A 17,162-nucleotide genomic window follows, 5' to 3' on the forward strand; every position below is an offset into this window, starting at 1 on the left:
GCACCTTCCATACTGATTTATGTTACAGGTTAGCTAAGTTGTTTAGGGGACCCAACACTAGAAGTTCCACCAAAAAGAAAGGGGTACAATTCCCCTGTGGGTTTTAGAACATAAATTATTCTTGGATCAGATCTACATGGGCTCATCCTATGTAAATTACTTGACACTTTCCCATAAAATAACAGTTTACAGATTAAATGAGAGTATACTTGTTAAGTATTAAGCAGCAAAATACAAAAAAAAGTTATGGCTCTTTTATCTTTAATGAGAACAGCTGACCTTTCTTTGCTCAAGGACTCTAGACTGGAATCCTTGTTCATATACTATTCAAATATAACTATGCCACTGCTGACAGAGGCTGGGCTAGGCTAGGCTAAGAACATCAATGCCAGCCACACCATCAGAACAAGTTCATGGGAATATTCCCAAGGGGGACTGGATAAAAAGGTTAAACTATCTTTTACATATGCTATCAAATTTCTGCATGCCTTTTTTCCCTTAAAAGTAGCATCTTTTTCTTTTAAGGGTTTTTCTTGTAATTAGCGGATTTTATACTACACTGGTAAAATATGTATGGATGCACAATGCTAATTTTATACTTCATTTTTAGAACTGACTTTTATTTAGTATGTATAGCAGCAACTTTTAAGACTATGCCCTTGATATGTTGCCTCTATTCTACTTTAATAAAATAATGGCAGTTAATAGCTTACTTATTGAGCATTTGCTGTGTGTCAGATATTGTTCAAATCTCTGCACAGATAAAGTATTTAATACTAACATATTTAATCCTTAAAGCAAATAATGGAGAAAAGAGTCACAGATAGGTAATGTATCTTGCTTAAGGCCACATAGCTAGTATGTACCAGAAGTGGGATAAAGACAGGAAAATTACCCTTTTTGCTGGTAAAAATGCCAGAGTTTATAAATACTTTGAAATTTTCTTATACTAATATAATGAGATTCTAAAAGGAGTAAGTTAAAATCTTATAATGTCAAAATAAAATAATAAGATGAAATTTGAGAGTCCATCTTAAAGGAAATAGATACTGGAGCATGGAGGATACAGAGGAGATATAGAGGGAACAGAGGAAATAGATGTTGGGACATTCTAATGTTGAGGATATACACAGCTTAAGAGAGTGGTGATTAAGCAAGGTTGTTTTCTTGTGTTTTATCATTTTTGTCTTTGTAAAAGTTGGGTTATGAGTTGGGTCCTTCCTTCTTTGCCTGTCAGAAGAGGAAAACAGCCTGACAGTAGCCTGAAGAGCTGTGTTCCACTTGCGCCTGGGATGCCTAACAGGCAAGGTGGTGGGGAGCTTCTCCCACTGCAGGAACAAGGCAAGGTAGCAGGGGGGTTAGAGCAGCACAGAGGGCGTGTGTCCTGTGGACCAGGCCAGGATGGAAGTGGGTCACACTGCCACGAGGGGGAATGCTGAGACACACTGGATCAAATCTGTGTGAAGTGGACCTCTAAAGGGTCAGAAGTTGGCCAGGTGGGGCCACTCAGAGAAAAATGTACCTCTCCTCCGAGGTGGAGAGCCTCTGAAACACCTACGAGCCACCATGGGAGAGCAGGTGGATTTATCTGGAAGATGGAACATCTTCAAGCTCTCCTCAGACATCAGCAATATAAAAGCTGCCTTGGTACTACCATCTTACCATTCCTCAGCTGGGAACTCCATACATATACAAATGTTCTCACTGTAGATCTGAGCTTGGAAAGGAAACTAACTTAAAACCTGGCTGAGAATATTAATTCTAATTTCTAAGTTCACATTATTTTCATTACATAAATTTATCATAGAATTTTCTTGTTACCTAGAAATATCCAGTAAAGTTATAGAATGGCATGAGTTTTCTTTATTACTGATTGGATTGCCTGTCCCTATGGAATAAATTTAAAAATAAAACTCAAAAGATGGGAGATACAAAAATATAGTTGCTTTTTGCTTATGCTCTACTTGTGAGTCACATTTCTTTAATATATTAGTTAAAATCATAGCTTAATTTTCTGACAGTAAAACTGTCTTCAAACAAAAAGTTTAAGATTATAGAACTAATCTTAATAATTAATAATAGTGATTTATTTCTAATCTAATAGGTCTCAAAAGTGATACCAAAGACAGAGACAAACAATAATAACATATCTCTAATTACAGGCACAGCAACATACAATTGTACACACATAAAAAGTGGTGTTTTTAGTTCAAAAATCCTAAGTTTTCACAATGATGAAAAACTGAGGACTTTCCACCAGTTTCTGACGTGTTTCTAATTTGTGGAGAATGATTTTTTGTTCTTGAACAATGAATTACTAACAAGTCAATGTTTGTTGCTTGGACAGAAAATTATTTTGCCCTCCCCAATTTGCTTTGCATTTACTGTAGATTTCAACAGAATCATGTGCATGAAGGCCACCAGAAACTAAGTCTATTAAAGCAACTGAAAATATTTTAGCTCTCTAAGCAGGAAGGGGCTACATTCTTCTAGCTTCTGTGTTTGAAATACCCCTGAACAATGTGCTGACAACCTTACTGGCTAAAATAAATCCTGTACTGGAGAGAGTGGATGAATTTGAGGGAACAGATTATTTCCATCTGCTGGTCCTTCCTTGTCCCCTCCCTCTTGGAACCCAAATGTTTTGATTCTTATAAGTAAGAGTAAAATATTAAGTACATCTAAAATTTTATTTTTCTTAAATATACTTTTAAGCCTATAAATATTTCTATGCTTTCCTGTACAACCTGAAATCTAGAGGGTGCACAATGGCTAATTCATCCTTGGAAATCTCACGAAAGCACTTTGGAAAGAAAATTCCATTAATGTATTTTTATAATTCCCTCTGCTATCGTTATTATTGGAACATGTTGTCCAGGTTTTGAAGTGGCAGTGACATTTCTGTTTTGCCTGTCTTGTCAAAGATGATGCCTGAGAATTTTGATTCATTTTCATGGAATCCATTTGACAAATGTTTCCAAGAGAAATTCTGAATGGCTTGGAATATATATTCTTCTTCATTCTCCCTCACTTCTGCTATAAACTACACTGTGGTGAAGAATAACTACAAACATTTTTAGCTTTTGATATAAGTTCAAATTCTTTGGCATGTTATTTCCATTTCAAATTTTGTTTGAGTTAAAAAGAAGAGTTTATACTTACATGTAATTATAATCCCTGTTTTATTTGTCATTATTTACAAAATCAAAACTACTACATTTAGAGTCCAGTTATCTAACATCACTGAGGATGCTGGTATAATGTCAAGTTTTTCTTCACTACTTTTTTTTTAAGCAGGATTAAGGACAGAGCCTTTGCACTGAGCTACTACCAGCATTTTTAAAAAATAGAGACAGGGTTTTGCTAAGTTGCCAAGTGGCCCAAGCTGGGCTTAAACTTGTCACCTTCCTGTCTCAACCTCCCAGAGTCTTCTCCAGTGTTCTGACTTGCATCTCCTCAAAGTCTTTGAAGGAGGCTACCGGGAATATTGGTAAATTTGTTTTTAAATAGAGCTATATTAAGATATAATTCATACCATAAAATTCACCTACAACCTGAAATTTAATATTCTTTAGCATAGTCACAGACACAGTTGATCTTAGAAAATTTTCATCACCTCAAAATATCATTTGATGTCACTTCTCTCCTCTCCCATTCCCATCCTCTCTGCCCTAAACAACCACTAATATATTTCACCTCCATACTCTGCCTGTTCCGGACATTTCAAATGTATGGAATCTATATTATTCTGTTTTTTTGTGACTCATTTCCATCACTTGGCATAATGTTTTTAAGCCTTTTCCATATTTTAGCACGTATTCTTTTCATGACTGAATATCATTCTACCGTGTGGTGCGGATACATCTCTGTTTACATTTTTAAAGATCACCCTGGACCGTGGGGCCATGACAAATGTTCCACTCACCAACACACACACGGCCGTCCACACCTACGGCCAGGCCTGGGGGACAGTCACAGCGGAAGGAGCCCTCATTGTTGATGCAGTGTCCATTCATGCAGATTCCCGGGGTCTGGCACTCGTCCACGTCTGCCCAGAGGGTGACAGAAACCAGGCCGTTATTAAGCCACAGAATTTGCTTTTCACCATTGCTCTACATTATCAGTCTTTCAACTCTATAACATGTGGAAGAACACATAAGTATGACAACCGATCTTGTCTGTAAATGCAACCCTTTGAAACATTTTCAGAAAGCCTGAGTAAAAGCTGCTTGACTTTTACCATGTAGAAAAAAATCCTAACAACTTTTTTCATTATTTGATAAGCCTGTTAAATAATACTGAATCCAAATTAGTTAAGTGAAACAAATTCCTTTAAAAAACTAAGGTAAACTCCTGTAATTTTTTCGCACAAAATTTTTAACTACAGATAAATGGGATTTTGACAGTAATTGGATTTTTTCATAAGAACAAAATCATTTGAGGTATCTCTTCTAATTTTTAGTCTACTTGAATTTATCAAATATGAGCCAATATTAAATGGCTTTCCCAAAAGATGAAACAAACTTCAAATTCAAAGCTGACAGATCAGAAACTTTCAAAACTTAAATTATTTATAAAAAGAAAATTAATTAAGAAGTAATTTCCAGAAGGCAGAAACTGTTAAGATCTAAGTTATTTCACATGTGCATTTAAGTTTCTTAAGACACTCTGGAATGAAGTTTCATATTGCCACACAATGCTATTCACTAGAGCATAATGCCAATCTCATATCCTGCATTACATTCACATCAGCTAACTTTAGGATGACATTCCAGAGCTACAATATTTCCTTTTAATCTTGTATCCCCCTCTCTGGGAGAGTCAAAAAGTTTTTTGTTACTGAGAAACATGAGAAACATTTCTGATTTTCTCTTCGTCTGTTGTCCCAAGAACTTCACTGAAACCATCAGAATTGCTCATGAGTTTTATCTGTCAGTCAGATAAATTTGTGCAGTTAAGGCAGAAAACACTGAGTCAATTTTGTACAAAGGAGTAAACAGATAAAAATAAAGGAAAGGCAAAACTATTCCAGTATACTAAATGCCAATTATGAGTATAAATATAATAAATTTTTATTTCCAATATATCTTTGCTTGCTGAAGTTCCCACTAGAACTTGGTATTCAAAATGGCTTCATGAAAAAATATCATTTTTTCATGTATCATTATTACTTTTGTAAAGATACTACTATTCCATAGCCCACAGTATGTTTTTCTAGGAAGGTTTAGATATCGTCCCTATTGAATTAGCAAGAGATGTGAATAAATATGAAATGTACATGGAATAATTCTTATATAGTTCATTCATATAAAAAGATGGTTCCAATAATGGTTACTTTCTTATTTCAAAAACATACGTACCAGTACAGTAACGCCCATTTGGAGCCAGGATAAATCCTGGTTTGCAGATGCACTTGAAGCTGCCATCTTCATTGATGCACATCCCATTTAAACACACATTGGTGGTTGTACATTCATCGTGATCTGCAAAAGAGAGAGTGACTCTGACCACTGGCTTCGAGGAACCGGTTTCCCCTCCTTACCCAATCTGAAGTCAAATTCCTCTACATAAATGAGCCATGTGGTCATGGATTTTATTTTATTTTATTTTATAAATGCCAACTGTGTGAGAGCAAATAGTATGGAAAATGGAAAAGGCCTTTGGTTTAAGGAACATTAAAGACTGGACATTTGGCACGTGGCTATAATCTCAGCACTTGGGAGGGTGAGGCAGGAAGATGATGAGGCTAAGACCAGTCTGGGGTATGTAGCAAGTTCAAAGTCTGGCCTGGACTACATAGTGTGAGACTTTGTCTCAAAAAATGAAAAAACAAGAAACAAAAACCAACCAATCCAAAAGGAATGCAAGAAAAAGAATCAAACAAATCTGCTTAGCTCCTGTTAAAGCCACGTAAACTGTGACCACGCAAAGTGATTTGTTTTGAGCACCAAAGAAGTTAACATGATTCCAGTGGTGTTTCTTTTATAAGAGAGAATAAATAAATACTGCAAGTGAAATGATCTGGACTTTCAATAGTAAGTGAAACATAATGTACTACTATGTGAATAGAATCTTTTGTGGAGTGTTTCTATATATTGCCCTGCTAGACATCACCAGGACTACAAATTTAAAGAATCAATTACCACATAAGCCAAACATTTCTATGTTTTCCCATATGAGAAGGAGCTTCTCTATCTTATCAGGGTTGAACATCTAAAATGCAGTAGGTGCTAATGATTATTTGGACTGATGAAGAACAGCTACTACTTACAATTAAATATGTACCACACAGAAAATTTCCAGAAGCAGTAAGTTATTCCTTGTTGTGACATTTCTTTAAAAAATCTCTCCCTTCACTTTAGTAGTCTGTGTTAGATGCATTTACATTCTGTCTATCTGAAGAACTCTTACAACATAGGAGGTGTAGAAGGTCTCATGGAAACAGAATATATGGTTCTAAATAAAAACGTATATTCTTTGAAAACCTTTTGGAAAGGAAGTGAGTATTTCCGTACCAACACAGTTTTTTCCATCAGTAGTTAATTCAAAGCCAGCATTGCAAATGCACTGGAAACTTCCATCTGTGTTCACACAGCGACCATTTTTACAAAGAACCCCATTCTGGATGCACTCGTCGATATCTAGGACAATTGAGGATCGTCAGGCATTGTCATTTCATAATGTGCATAGATTAAAAGCAGTAAGAGTGAATTTTTAAATATCCAGTTTATTTTTACATGTAATACCCAATCTCATATTGCTGCTTCAGCAAAATTTCCACTGCTCACCAGGTTTTCTTCCTGGATAAGTAGGTCTGAGCAATTTTACAGCCCATATAGTGTCTGAAGAGGGAAAGAGAAAAGGAAATGGGTTGTGCAATGAGCCTAAGAGAGGGTCAGTACTGTGGCTGGAATTACTGGTGCAGCTGTTTTTGACATAGTGGTTATAGACCTTAAAAAAAGGAACGAACAAGATGTTGGTCAAATGAAAAGTAACTCCAGCATTTCTGGATTAAGAATCGTATGATGAAAACTACTGGAGAAAGTTGATTCAAGCAGCTACTCCTGGATGAACAGGAAATGAAAAACAAGACAGGAAGAGTCATCTGGTAAAAGAATTCTGAAATGAATCAGCAGTGAGGTATGAGTCTGGACATTGGCAGTGGGTGTGGCCACGAGCCTGCGAATAAAGACAATTTGGTGTTGGCCTGTGTGTGAGGTTCAAAGAAAAGAGTAGTTGAAAACGACTGTAAATCTTAAACTCAGTTAATCAGAGAAGGGTAATGCTGACCTTACTTGGAGAAAAGAGACAGTGATGAAGGGAAGAAAGATAAACTGAAGTTTTTTGAAGCCAGATACCACATTTTATGTATGCAAACACTGTGTATGTTTAAAGAGAGAATCTCTGTGAATATTATAAAATAAATGTGCAAAAATATAACAGTACTCATTCCATACTGCACCTTATTTTAATCAATTTACTTTTAACCTCAACAGTCTTGGTCACGATATTTCACGGCACATTTTCATATGTGAAGGCAAACTGCCTTACCGATGCATGCTTGCTTGGTAGGCGTTCTCTGGAATCCAGCATGACATTTACAGTAATAGGATCCAGGTGTGTTAACACAATCTCCATTAGTGCAGGGATTTGATGTGCATTCATCAACATCTGTGAGCAGCAAAAGAAACCATTATAGACTTCATTCCATTTGTAGAAACGTTTGTTTAAAGTACATTTAGCCCTTCCAAATTTGAGAGAAGGCCAGTTACTTGCAATAGTCTAAATAGCAGAGTATTTATAAATGAATGAAAATTCCTTTCTTCAAATAGAGAGGCCAGCCTGAAGATTTACAAAAATATTGCCAATTGGAGAATACAAGAGAATTTACTCAAGAAATAATGATTTTTTCAATTGGAATAATGCCCAATGATTAAAAGCATGAGCTTTGCAAAGAGACAACCTCAAGTTCCAATAATAGCTCTCATTGTCTACAGAAATTTGGGCAGGGTAACAGCCTCACTAAGTTTAGTATCCCAAGTGTCTGCAGAATAGTAAAAGACTTTTAAAGGTATATATTGATATTATATGTTGCCATTGCTATTGGTTTTAGAGAAAGGGATTGAGGGATTATTGAATTTCTTTGTTATTACTTTCTGTGACTCATCTATATAATTATATATTCACTGAGGCTTCATTCTGTGGTAACAAATGGGGAGGGTGAAAACAAAGCTAATTTTTCTCATCATCTTCAGATTTCTTTAGGGTTTTAAAGTTGGCACAGGGATTTTTTTTTAACATAAAATAAAGTGTTGTGCAAATACCAGTTCTAGTCTGAAATATGAGAAAGTCTTTTTGCTCAAGGTCTGCTGAAGCTTGATTAAATGCAAACCCCCTGCAGATTTCAGGGACTGCAAATGAGAGATTGAATAGTTGGACTAGGAAAATCCCAGAGAAACCCCTTGTGCCAATGTAAGTTTAATTCCTATTCTCCTAGCAATGTATACTAAATATTATTTTCAATACTAGAAAATTGCACCCCAGCTAATGAGGGGATAATGACTTGCCATTTTATGTGCACATATAAGTCATTAACAAATATAATTTTAGCTAAAATTTGAAAGCACAACAATAAAATCAATTCAAAGGTTTACCATTTTCATAAACAGATTAGTCCTTTCACAGATGTTCTTAAACAAAGAACTGTGCTTTATCAAATTCACCAACCTCACTGATAAAAACACTCAGACTGAATGCAATTAAGCCCTCTCTGGTAAAGAAAAACAAAACAAAATCTTATGACAAATAAAATAAAAACAAGAATAACAGAATTAAATGTTTTTTCAATTCATCCAAAGACCTTTCCAGCCCATTAAGACTCACTTACATTTAAACTTTTGGTTGACAACATCAATTCAACTGAGCCAAAGAAATGAAGCAAAATGGGAAAAGAGAAGAAGTTCAGACCATTTGCAAGCATAATCAGTATAATCTATGGATTTTTCAAACATGAAATAGCACTTTGATTCACATTGTTGAAATCACTTATATTTTATGTGTGTACACCATTGAAATGCAACAACTAAAAGTGTATTATAGATGTATCTTGATAGGAGACGCAATGCAAATCTTGGTTTCATAGAAGAACGTACACCAAACCCTTTCTCTTCTAGTCAACTTTCTGGGAATCCCAACCACCTTTCAGAAACATTTTCTCCACTTGAAAACCTGCTGCCCCAGTTCTGTGTTGCTGTGACAGCTCTGCTTCTTATTTAGCCATTATAGCTGTAATTCATTTCTGTCTCCTTAGCCCCTTAGGGACTTCATTGGGGTCCAGATCACAGAGAAGATGTAAGAGTTCACTTACTTATTTCTTCATTGAAAGTGAAACCAATCACCAAAAGCTATTAGAGACTTGAAAATTACACACAACTTTAAGCCCCATTTGTTATTGTTTCTCTCCTCCCTCAGAATACGGTGAGATTTTAAGTTTCAGACTAATCCCAAGTGATCACTGTCACCTTCTGAAATATACATTTCATGTGTTCTCTTTGAGTCTCACATTCTAGTACCTCAAGTGATTATGTTTGTTTTGTTTCATTTACAGGAACAGAAGCACTTAACTACTAGTCAATGCACTTTGACTTTTCCTGTGGTTTCATTGGGAACTGAATATTAATAAGCAAAATTCACAGGATTTTAAATTCCTAAAATAAATAAAGGAATTGTTAAAAAGTTGATTATTAAAATGGTTAAATTCTCAAAAAAATTGGGGTTAAGTGAATATTTGCCCTTGAAAAATATTTTATCTACAAATTTAGAAGAGACTTTCTAAATTTGCAAGGTCTCTAAGATTACCCATACACCAAGAGAAACAAATTATTTCTTACTATTCTAAAATAAAGGGATTTGAACTGAGTTAAAACCACTGCTAATAACAGCAGGACTTATATAGACACTAAGAGAGGCACAAAATTTCATTTTAGAGTACAATTTTCAGGAAAAAGAGAAAAATATGATGAGTAAATGTAATAATTTTCAGGCCTTAGAAATACTACTTATAATTGCAAAATGGACCTAATTCTCAGTTCCTTGTCTTTGATCTTTTACTACAACTACTGTCTTCCAAGTTACACTATCTCAGCTGATGTCTAAGAAATGTTCTCAGATAACAATGAAAATTTATTATTCCTTAAAATATTGGCACAATTCAAATAGTTACCGTTCCTATCATGGGCTACTGTGGTGAAAACATCAGTCAACTATCCTCTTACCTTTTCTTTTTTTTCATATGCTAGTTTGTGCTCTAAACTCAAAATTATTGAAAGCTTACAGAGTTGTACAGAGGACACCGAATCACCCCTCTGCAGACAGGCAGGTCTGCCCACGTCCTACCGAGGTCCCGAGTCATGTGAAAGACACCGAATTACCCCACTGCAGATAGGCAGCCACCTGGTTCCACACTACAAAGATGCAGAGGACACCAGACCACCAGACCATGGTACTGAGTCCCGCAGCTCCCAGCCCAGAGGTAGGGGCTTCTGAGTCGCCGTCCCACTGCTCCTGGCCCACAGGAAGGGGATTCCTGGTAGCCATCCCTCCCGCTGCTCCCAGCCCCGAGAAAAGGGCTTTTGGGCCACCATCCCTACCGCTGCTCCTGTCCCCTGTCCCACCTCTCCCAGATCAGAGGAGGTAATCCATGCAGGCGCCAACAGCCCCCCACCCCAGTTGAAATGAGAAAACACATAAATAAGTCTCAAAACCAGACTTCCAGATCACCTACAGCAGCCCCAAAGGGAAATGAGATGGAACACTATGATACTCAACCACCTGGACCCACTGAACTGGCAACAAAAGGGGATCTGGAAAAAATGAAATCAGAAATAATTTCTCAGATAACAGGAGAAATTGTGCCCCTAGTGCAAGACATGATTAATAAATCTAGAGAGGAGCTCAGGAACATGATGGAATCCCAACATAGGAAACAAATGGAATCCATAAAACAGATGCAAATAGATTTCCAGGACATGAAAAACTCCATTGAAAGTTTACACAGCAGAATGAGCTAATGTGAGAAAAGAATTTCAGATATAGATGATAAGACTGCAGTTAGTGACCAGGAAAAGAAAAATTGCTTCAAAATTATAAGGGAACATGAGAAATCAATCCAGCAGCTGCTAGATGATGCAAAGAAGAATAACATAAGACTGATTGGGCTCAAGGAAGAAACAAGAGAGAGAGGAGATGACATAAAAAATCTCTTCACAGAAATAATGGCAGAAAACTTCCCAAGCAGGGGAAAAGAGCTTGACATACAGATAAGTGAGGCATATAGGACTCCAAATAGCCTTGATCAAAAAAAATCTACACATAGCCATATAATTGTTAAGATTCCAGAAACACAACAGAAGAACAAAGTTCTCCAAGTAGTTAAAGAAAAGAAACAAATCACATACAAAGGACAGCCTATCAGAATCACAGCAGACTTCTCAACACAAACCATCAAGGCAAGAAGAGCTTGGAGTGACATATTCCAAGCCCTAAAAGAAAACAGCCTCCAACTCAGATTGATGTACCCTGCAAAACTATCTTTCAAAATGGATGGAGAAATAAGATACTTTCATGACAAAGAGCACCTTAGGAACTTCATGAATACCAAACCAGCACTCCAAAGAATTTTACACACTATCCTAGGAACAGACATTGAGGATCACAACCCCAGGATGCAAAGCAGAATGAACCCATCTGGCATGACAAGAAATTAAATGGAAAGGGGGAGAACCCAACAAAAAGAAAAAGTCATGGCAATGACAAGTCAATATGTTTCAGTTATAACCATCAATGTTAATGGTCTCAATTCACCAATCAAAAAAAATAGACTGGCAGAATGGGTCAAGAAGCAAAATCCAACAATATGCTGCATGCAAGAAACACACTTAATTCAAAAGGAAACTCATAGACTGAAAGTTAAAGGGTGGAAAACAATACTCCATGTGACAGGAACCCCCAAAAAAGCAGGAGTAGCTATCCTCTTGGCAGATCAAGTAGATTTCAAACCAACACTGATTAAGAGAGATGAAGAAGGACACTACATCCTTGTAAAGGGAAGAATCCAACAGGAAGAGATGACAATCATAAATATCTATGCACCAAACACTAGTGCACCCAACTATATAAAACAAATACTACTGGACATGAAAAGTCATATATTCACTAATATAATTGTCGTGGGGGACCTCAACACCCCACTGTCACAAATAGATAGATCAACTAGACTAAAAATAAGTAATGAAATACTAGAACTCAATTGAACTCTTGAACAAATGAACTTAACAGATGTTTACAGAGTCTTCCACCACACAAAATCAGAATACACATTCTTCTCAGCTGCACATGGGTCATTCTCCAAAATAGACCAAATACTCACACACAGAACATGTTTAAGTAAGTGCAAAGGAATTGAAGTTATCCCCTATAGATTATCAAACCATAGTGCGATGAAATTGGAGATCCAGAGCAAAAGAAACTCAAAAAATTTCATAAACACATGGAAATTGAACAACACACTTCTGAATGACCAATGGATCACAGAGGAAATTAAAGAAAAAATCAGACAGTTCCTTCAATTAAATGACAATGACAATACAGCATATTGGAATCTATGGGACACAATGAAAGCAGTCTTATGAGGGAAATTCATAGCAGTGAATGCACATATTAGGTAAACAGACTGAGCCCAATTAAACTACCTGATGCTGAACCTCAAGCTTCTTGAAAAAGAAGAGCAGGACAACCCCAAAGCTCATACAAGGGAGGAAATAATAAAGATCAGAGGAGAAATCAATGCAATGGAGACTAAGAGAATGATACAAAAATATCAATGAAGCCAAGAGTTGGTTCTTCAAAACAATCAACAAAATTGACAAACCCTTAGCCAACCTTGTCAGAAAAAGGAAAGAAAAGGCCCAAATCCATGCAATTAGGAATTAAAAGGGTGAAATGATAACAGACCCAGCAGAAATCCAGAGGATCATCAATACCTACTTCCAGAACCTTTACTCCAATAAGATGGACAACACAGAAGAAATGGACAGATTCCTAGATACATATGAATTACCAAAGTTGAATGAAGAAGACCTAAAAATTCTGAACAACCCAATATCAACCAATGAAATTGAAAATGTAATTAAAAACTTATCAACTAAGAAAAGCCCGGGCCCTGATGGCTTCACTGCTGAATTCTACAAGACATTTAGAGAGGAACTGCTGCCACTACTGTTTAAACTCTTCAGTGAAATTGAAAGGGAGGCAATACTCCCAAATTCATTCCTGGAAGCAAGCATCACCTTGATCCCCAAAGGAGAGAAAGACCCAACTGAAAAAGAGAACTATAGGCCAATCTCACTAATGAACATAGATGCAAAAATCCTTAATAAGATAATGGGAAACAGAATGCAGAAGATCATCAAGAAGATCATACACCCTGATCAAGTGGGATTCATCCCAGGGATGCAGGGATGGTTCAATATATGAAAATCAAGCAATGTAATACACTATGTCAATAGAGCCAAGGACAAAAACCATATGATTATCTCCATGGATGCAGAAAAAGCATTTGACAAAATCCAACATGCATTTATGATAAAAACCCTACAAAAAATTGGAATAGAGGGTCTCTACCTCAAACTGAGAGAAGCCATCTATGAAAAACCAACAGCCAATATCATACTAAATGGTCAAAAACTGAAATCCTTCACACTAAAATCAGGAACAAGACAAGGATGCCCACTATCACTACTCTTGTTCAATAGAGTTCTGGAAACATGAGCAACGGCAATTAGACAAGAGAAAGAAATAAAAGGAATAAAGATAGGTAATGAAGAAGTCAAATTGTCATTATTTGCAGATGACATGATACTCTATATAGAAGGCCCCAAGAACTCCACCAAAAGTCTTCTAGACTTAATAGCCAAATTCAGTCAAGTAGCTGGTTACAAGGTCAACACACAAAAATCAATAGCTTTCCTCTACACCAATGACAGACTCACTGAGAGAGAAATAAGGCAAATAATTCCTTTCACAATAGCATCCAGAAAACTGAAATACCTAGGAATCAACCTAATGAAAGAAATCAAAGACCTCTTCTCTGAAAACTATGGCACTCTGAAAAGAGAGATTGAAGATGATATCAGAAAATGTAAAGACATCCCCTGTTCCTGGGTAGGAAGGATTAATATAGTGAAAATGGCCATACTTCCAAAACTGCTATATAGATTCAATGCAATTCCAATTGAGATCCCAGCAGCATACTTCACAGACCTTGAGAAAACAATCCAAAAATTCATTTGGAACAAGAAGAGACCCAGAATAGCAAAAGCAATTCTAGGTAACAGAGACATGGCAGGGGTATCACAACCTCCAACTTGAAACTCTTACTACAAAGCTACTGTGATAAAAACAGCATGGTACTGGCAAAGAAACAGACCTGAGGACAAGTGGAACAGATTAGAAGATGCAGAAACAATGCCAGACACACTCAGCCATCTTATCTTCGATAAAGGAGCCAAACACCCTTACTGGAAGAAAGACAGACTCTTTAATAAATGGTACTGGAAAAATTGGGTTTCAACTTGCCAAAGATTAAAACTAGACCTATATCTCTCACCATGCACTAAACTAAAATTGAAATTGATTAAAGATCTAAATATTAAAATAGAAATGCTGAACCAGGTGGAACAGAGGTTAGGTAGAACCCTTGAAGACATCGGTGTAGGAAAAGATTTTATGAACAAAACCTCCGTTGCCCGTGAACTAGCACAAAGAATCAACAAGTGGGATCTCTTCCTATTAAAAAGCTTCTGCACAGCAAGAGAAACCACCAACAGTGTGAAGAGACAACCCACAATGTGGGAAAAAATCTTCACCTGCTCTTCCTCAGGCAAAGGTCTACTATCTCAAATCTATAAAGAACTTAAAAAGATCAGACCTCCCAAATTTAAAGACCCAATCCAAAAATGGGCATCTGAAATGAACAGACATTTCTCAGACAAGGAAGTAGAAATAGCAAATAAATACATGAAAAAATGCTCAACATCACTGGTCATTCGAGAGGTGCAAATGAATACAATGCTGAGATTCCACCTCATATCAGAAAGAATGGCTGCTATCATGAAATCAACCAATAACAAATGCTGGCAGGGCTGTGGGGAAAGAGGAACCCTGCTCCACTGCTGGTGGGAGTGTAGACTCGTGCAACCACTGTGGAAATTGGCATGGAGATACCTCAAAGAACTAGGACTGGAAGTCCCATTTGACCCAGCTATTCCCCTGCTTGGGATCTTCCCCAAAGAATTAAAAGAATCATACCACAGTGATATATGTGCACCCATGCTCATAGCAGCACAGTTTGTGATAGCTAACACTTGGAAACAGCCCAAATGCCCATCAACTGGAGACTGGATAAAGAAAATGTGGTTTTTTAATAAAATGGAGTACTACTCAGCCATAAAAAATGAGAAATTAGAGTCATTTATAGCTAAGTAGATGCACATTGAGGCGATACTCTTAAGTGAAATAAATAGGGCACACATGTATAAATACCAAATAGTTTCTCTGGTGTGAGAAACTAAAAGTGTAAATAAGGACTAAAATGTATAATAGGTAATGTGAAATAGGAAGAAAAGGGGCAAAGGGGAAGGAAGTGGGAGGGGTAGGGGAATGGAATTAATATGAGCAAATGGAAAAATAGGAACAAAATCTTTGTAAATAGGGAGGAATGGAGGGGTTGAAGGGAGGGCTGGGCAAGGGTGAAAAATAAGAACCAAGAAAGATTATGTAAAGGTGCAAATTTCCAATGTGAATGTCATTATATTGTATACCTAAAATGTACCAATGATTAGAATGTATAATCAATAATGCAAAATAGGAAGAAAAGGTCCAAAGGGGTAGTGGTAGTGGGAGGGGCAGGGGAAAGGAAAGAAGGGAAAGGAAAAATGCTGAGAAATGGAAAAAATGGAAATAAAGTCTTTGTAAACAGGGAAGGGTGGAGGGAGTGAAGGGAGAGCTAGGAATGGGGAAAAAATAAGAACCAAGATGCATCATATAAAGGTACAAGTTCCCAATGAGAAATGTAATTGTGTTGTGTACCTAAAATGTACCAATAAAAGAATTTAAGCAAAAAAAAAAAGAGAAAGCTTACATTAGAAAGAGAATAGGATTAAAAATGTTAAAAAGTTATTTTCTGAAAATGCACTCCAGTATTAAGCTATATCCCTATGAATATTAATAGTTAGATAACCCTGATGAGGTTTCAACTTTGTAGGGCTGAGTGATCAGGTACATCTAGAATGCAACCATTTGTAGCAATGTTTGGGTAAAGAGCAGATATTTGAGATTTACGTGAACATATTAATTAGGCAGAAACATGATCCCAAAACTACATCAGACAAAGAATGGTAGAAACCTTTCTCCCCTGGATTCTGTGAACACTCAAGCCCTGTAACTGAAAGACATCCATTATGTGCAATTAATTCATTTCTTCTGTACCTGTGGTGGTGCTAATGACTCATCATCTTTGGGAGAACTGAGAAAACAGTCATTCTAATCATTTTCTGCAGGTTTTAATATGCTAGCAGAATTTTGGTTTAGAGGCTGGGTAGCAACATGACTACAGAAAGGAACTTAAGACAGTTCATCTTTGTACCAATGGTTCACAGATACTCTGCCAGAATTAGAAGTATTTTATGAGTGAGAATAAGGTGCACTGCAGTGCATACATGAAATAAATGGTCTTTGGGTAATTAAAAATATATTAAAATTTGGCCCTACATTTACTTGTTGGTTAGTATATCATGCAGTGACATCTACACGCCAAATATTAGTAGGATATCAGTAGTCAATCAAATTTCAGTTTGATAAATCTTTACTATGTATGTATGTGCAAGAGAGGATATTTTATATATTATATACTTATATTTCCTGATAGGAAAATCATTTTTAATCTATATCATAGAAGTAAGTATACCAGTATTTTATGGGTTCCTAAAATAATAGCACGACTAAGGTTGTCTGTCACTTAAGTTAGCATCAGCAGTATCAGCGAAACCAGGGCTGCTGCATATGGTTAGACCCTGCACAAACTATTTGTATAGATTATGTGACTA

The 17,162-nt window shown here is 36.5% G+C and overlaps 1 protein-coding gene across 1 annotated transcript in view; it reads right to left on the reverse strand.

Moving 5' to 3' along the window:
- The window catches only part of Fbn2 (fibrillin 2), a 247,670-nt gene that overhangs the window by 91,926 nt on the left and 138,582 nt on the right, over positions 1-17,162 (reverse strand). Inside the window, exons 12-15 of the mRNA XM_004854441.4 lie at positions 7,552-7,671; positions 6,516-6,641; positions 5,361-5,483; positions 3,926-4,048 (exon numbers count right to left, since the gene is read on the reverse strand). Of these exons, the coding sequence (XP_004854498.2) occupies positions 3,926-4,048; positions 5,361-5,483; positions 6,516-6,641; positions 7,552-7,671 (492 nt within the window). The remainder of the gene's footprint in view (positions 1-3,925; positions 4,049-5,360; positions 5,484-6,515; positions 6,642-7,551; positions 7,672-17,162) is intronic.

The sequence above is a fragment of the Heterocephalus glaber genome, unplaced genomic scaffold (genome assembly GCF_053883595.1).
Source record: "Heterocephalus glaber isolate CG9 unplaced genomic scaffold, H.glaber_assembly_v1.0 deba00001463, whole genome shotgun sequence".
NCBI classification, from domain to species: Eukaryota; Metazoa; Chordata; class Mammalia; order Rodentia; family Bathyergidae; genus Heterocephalus; species Heterocephalus glaber.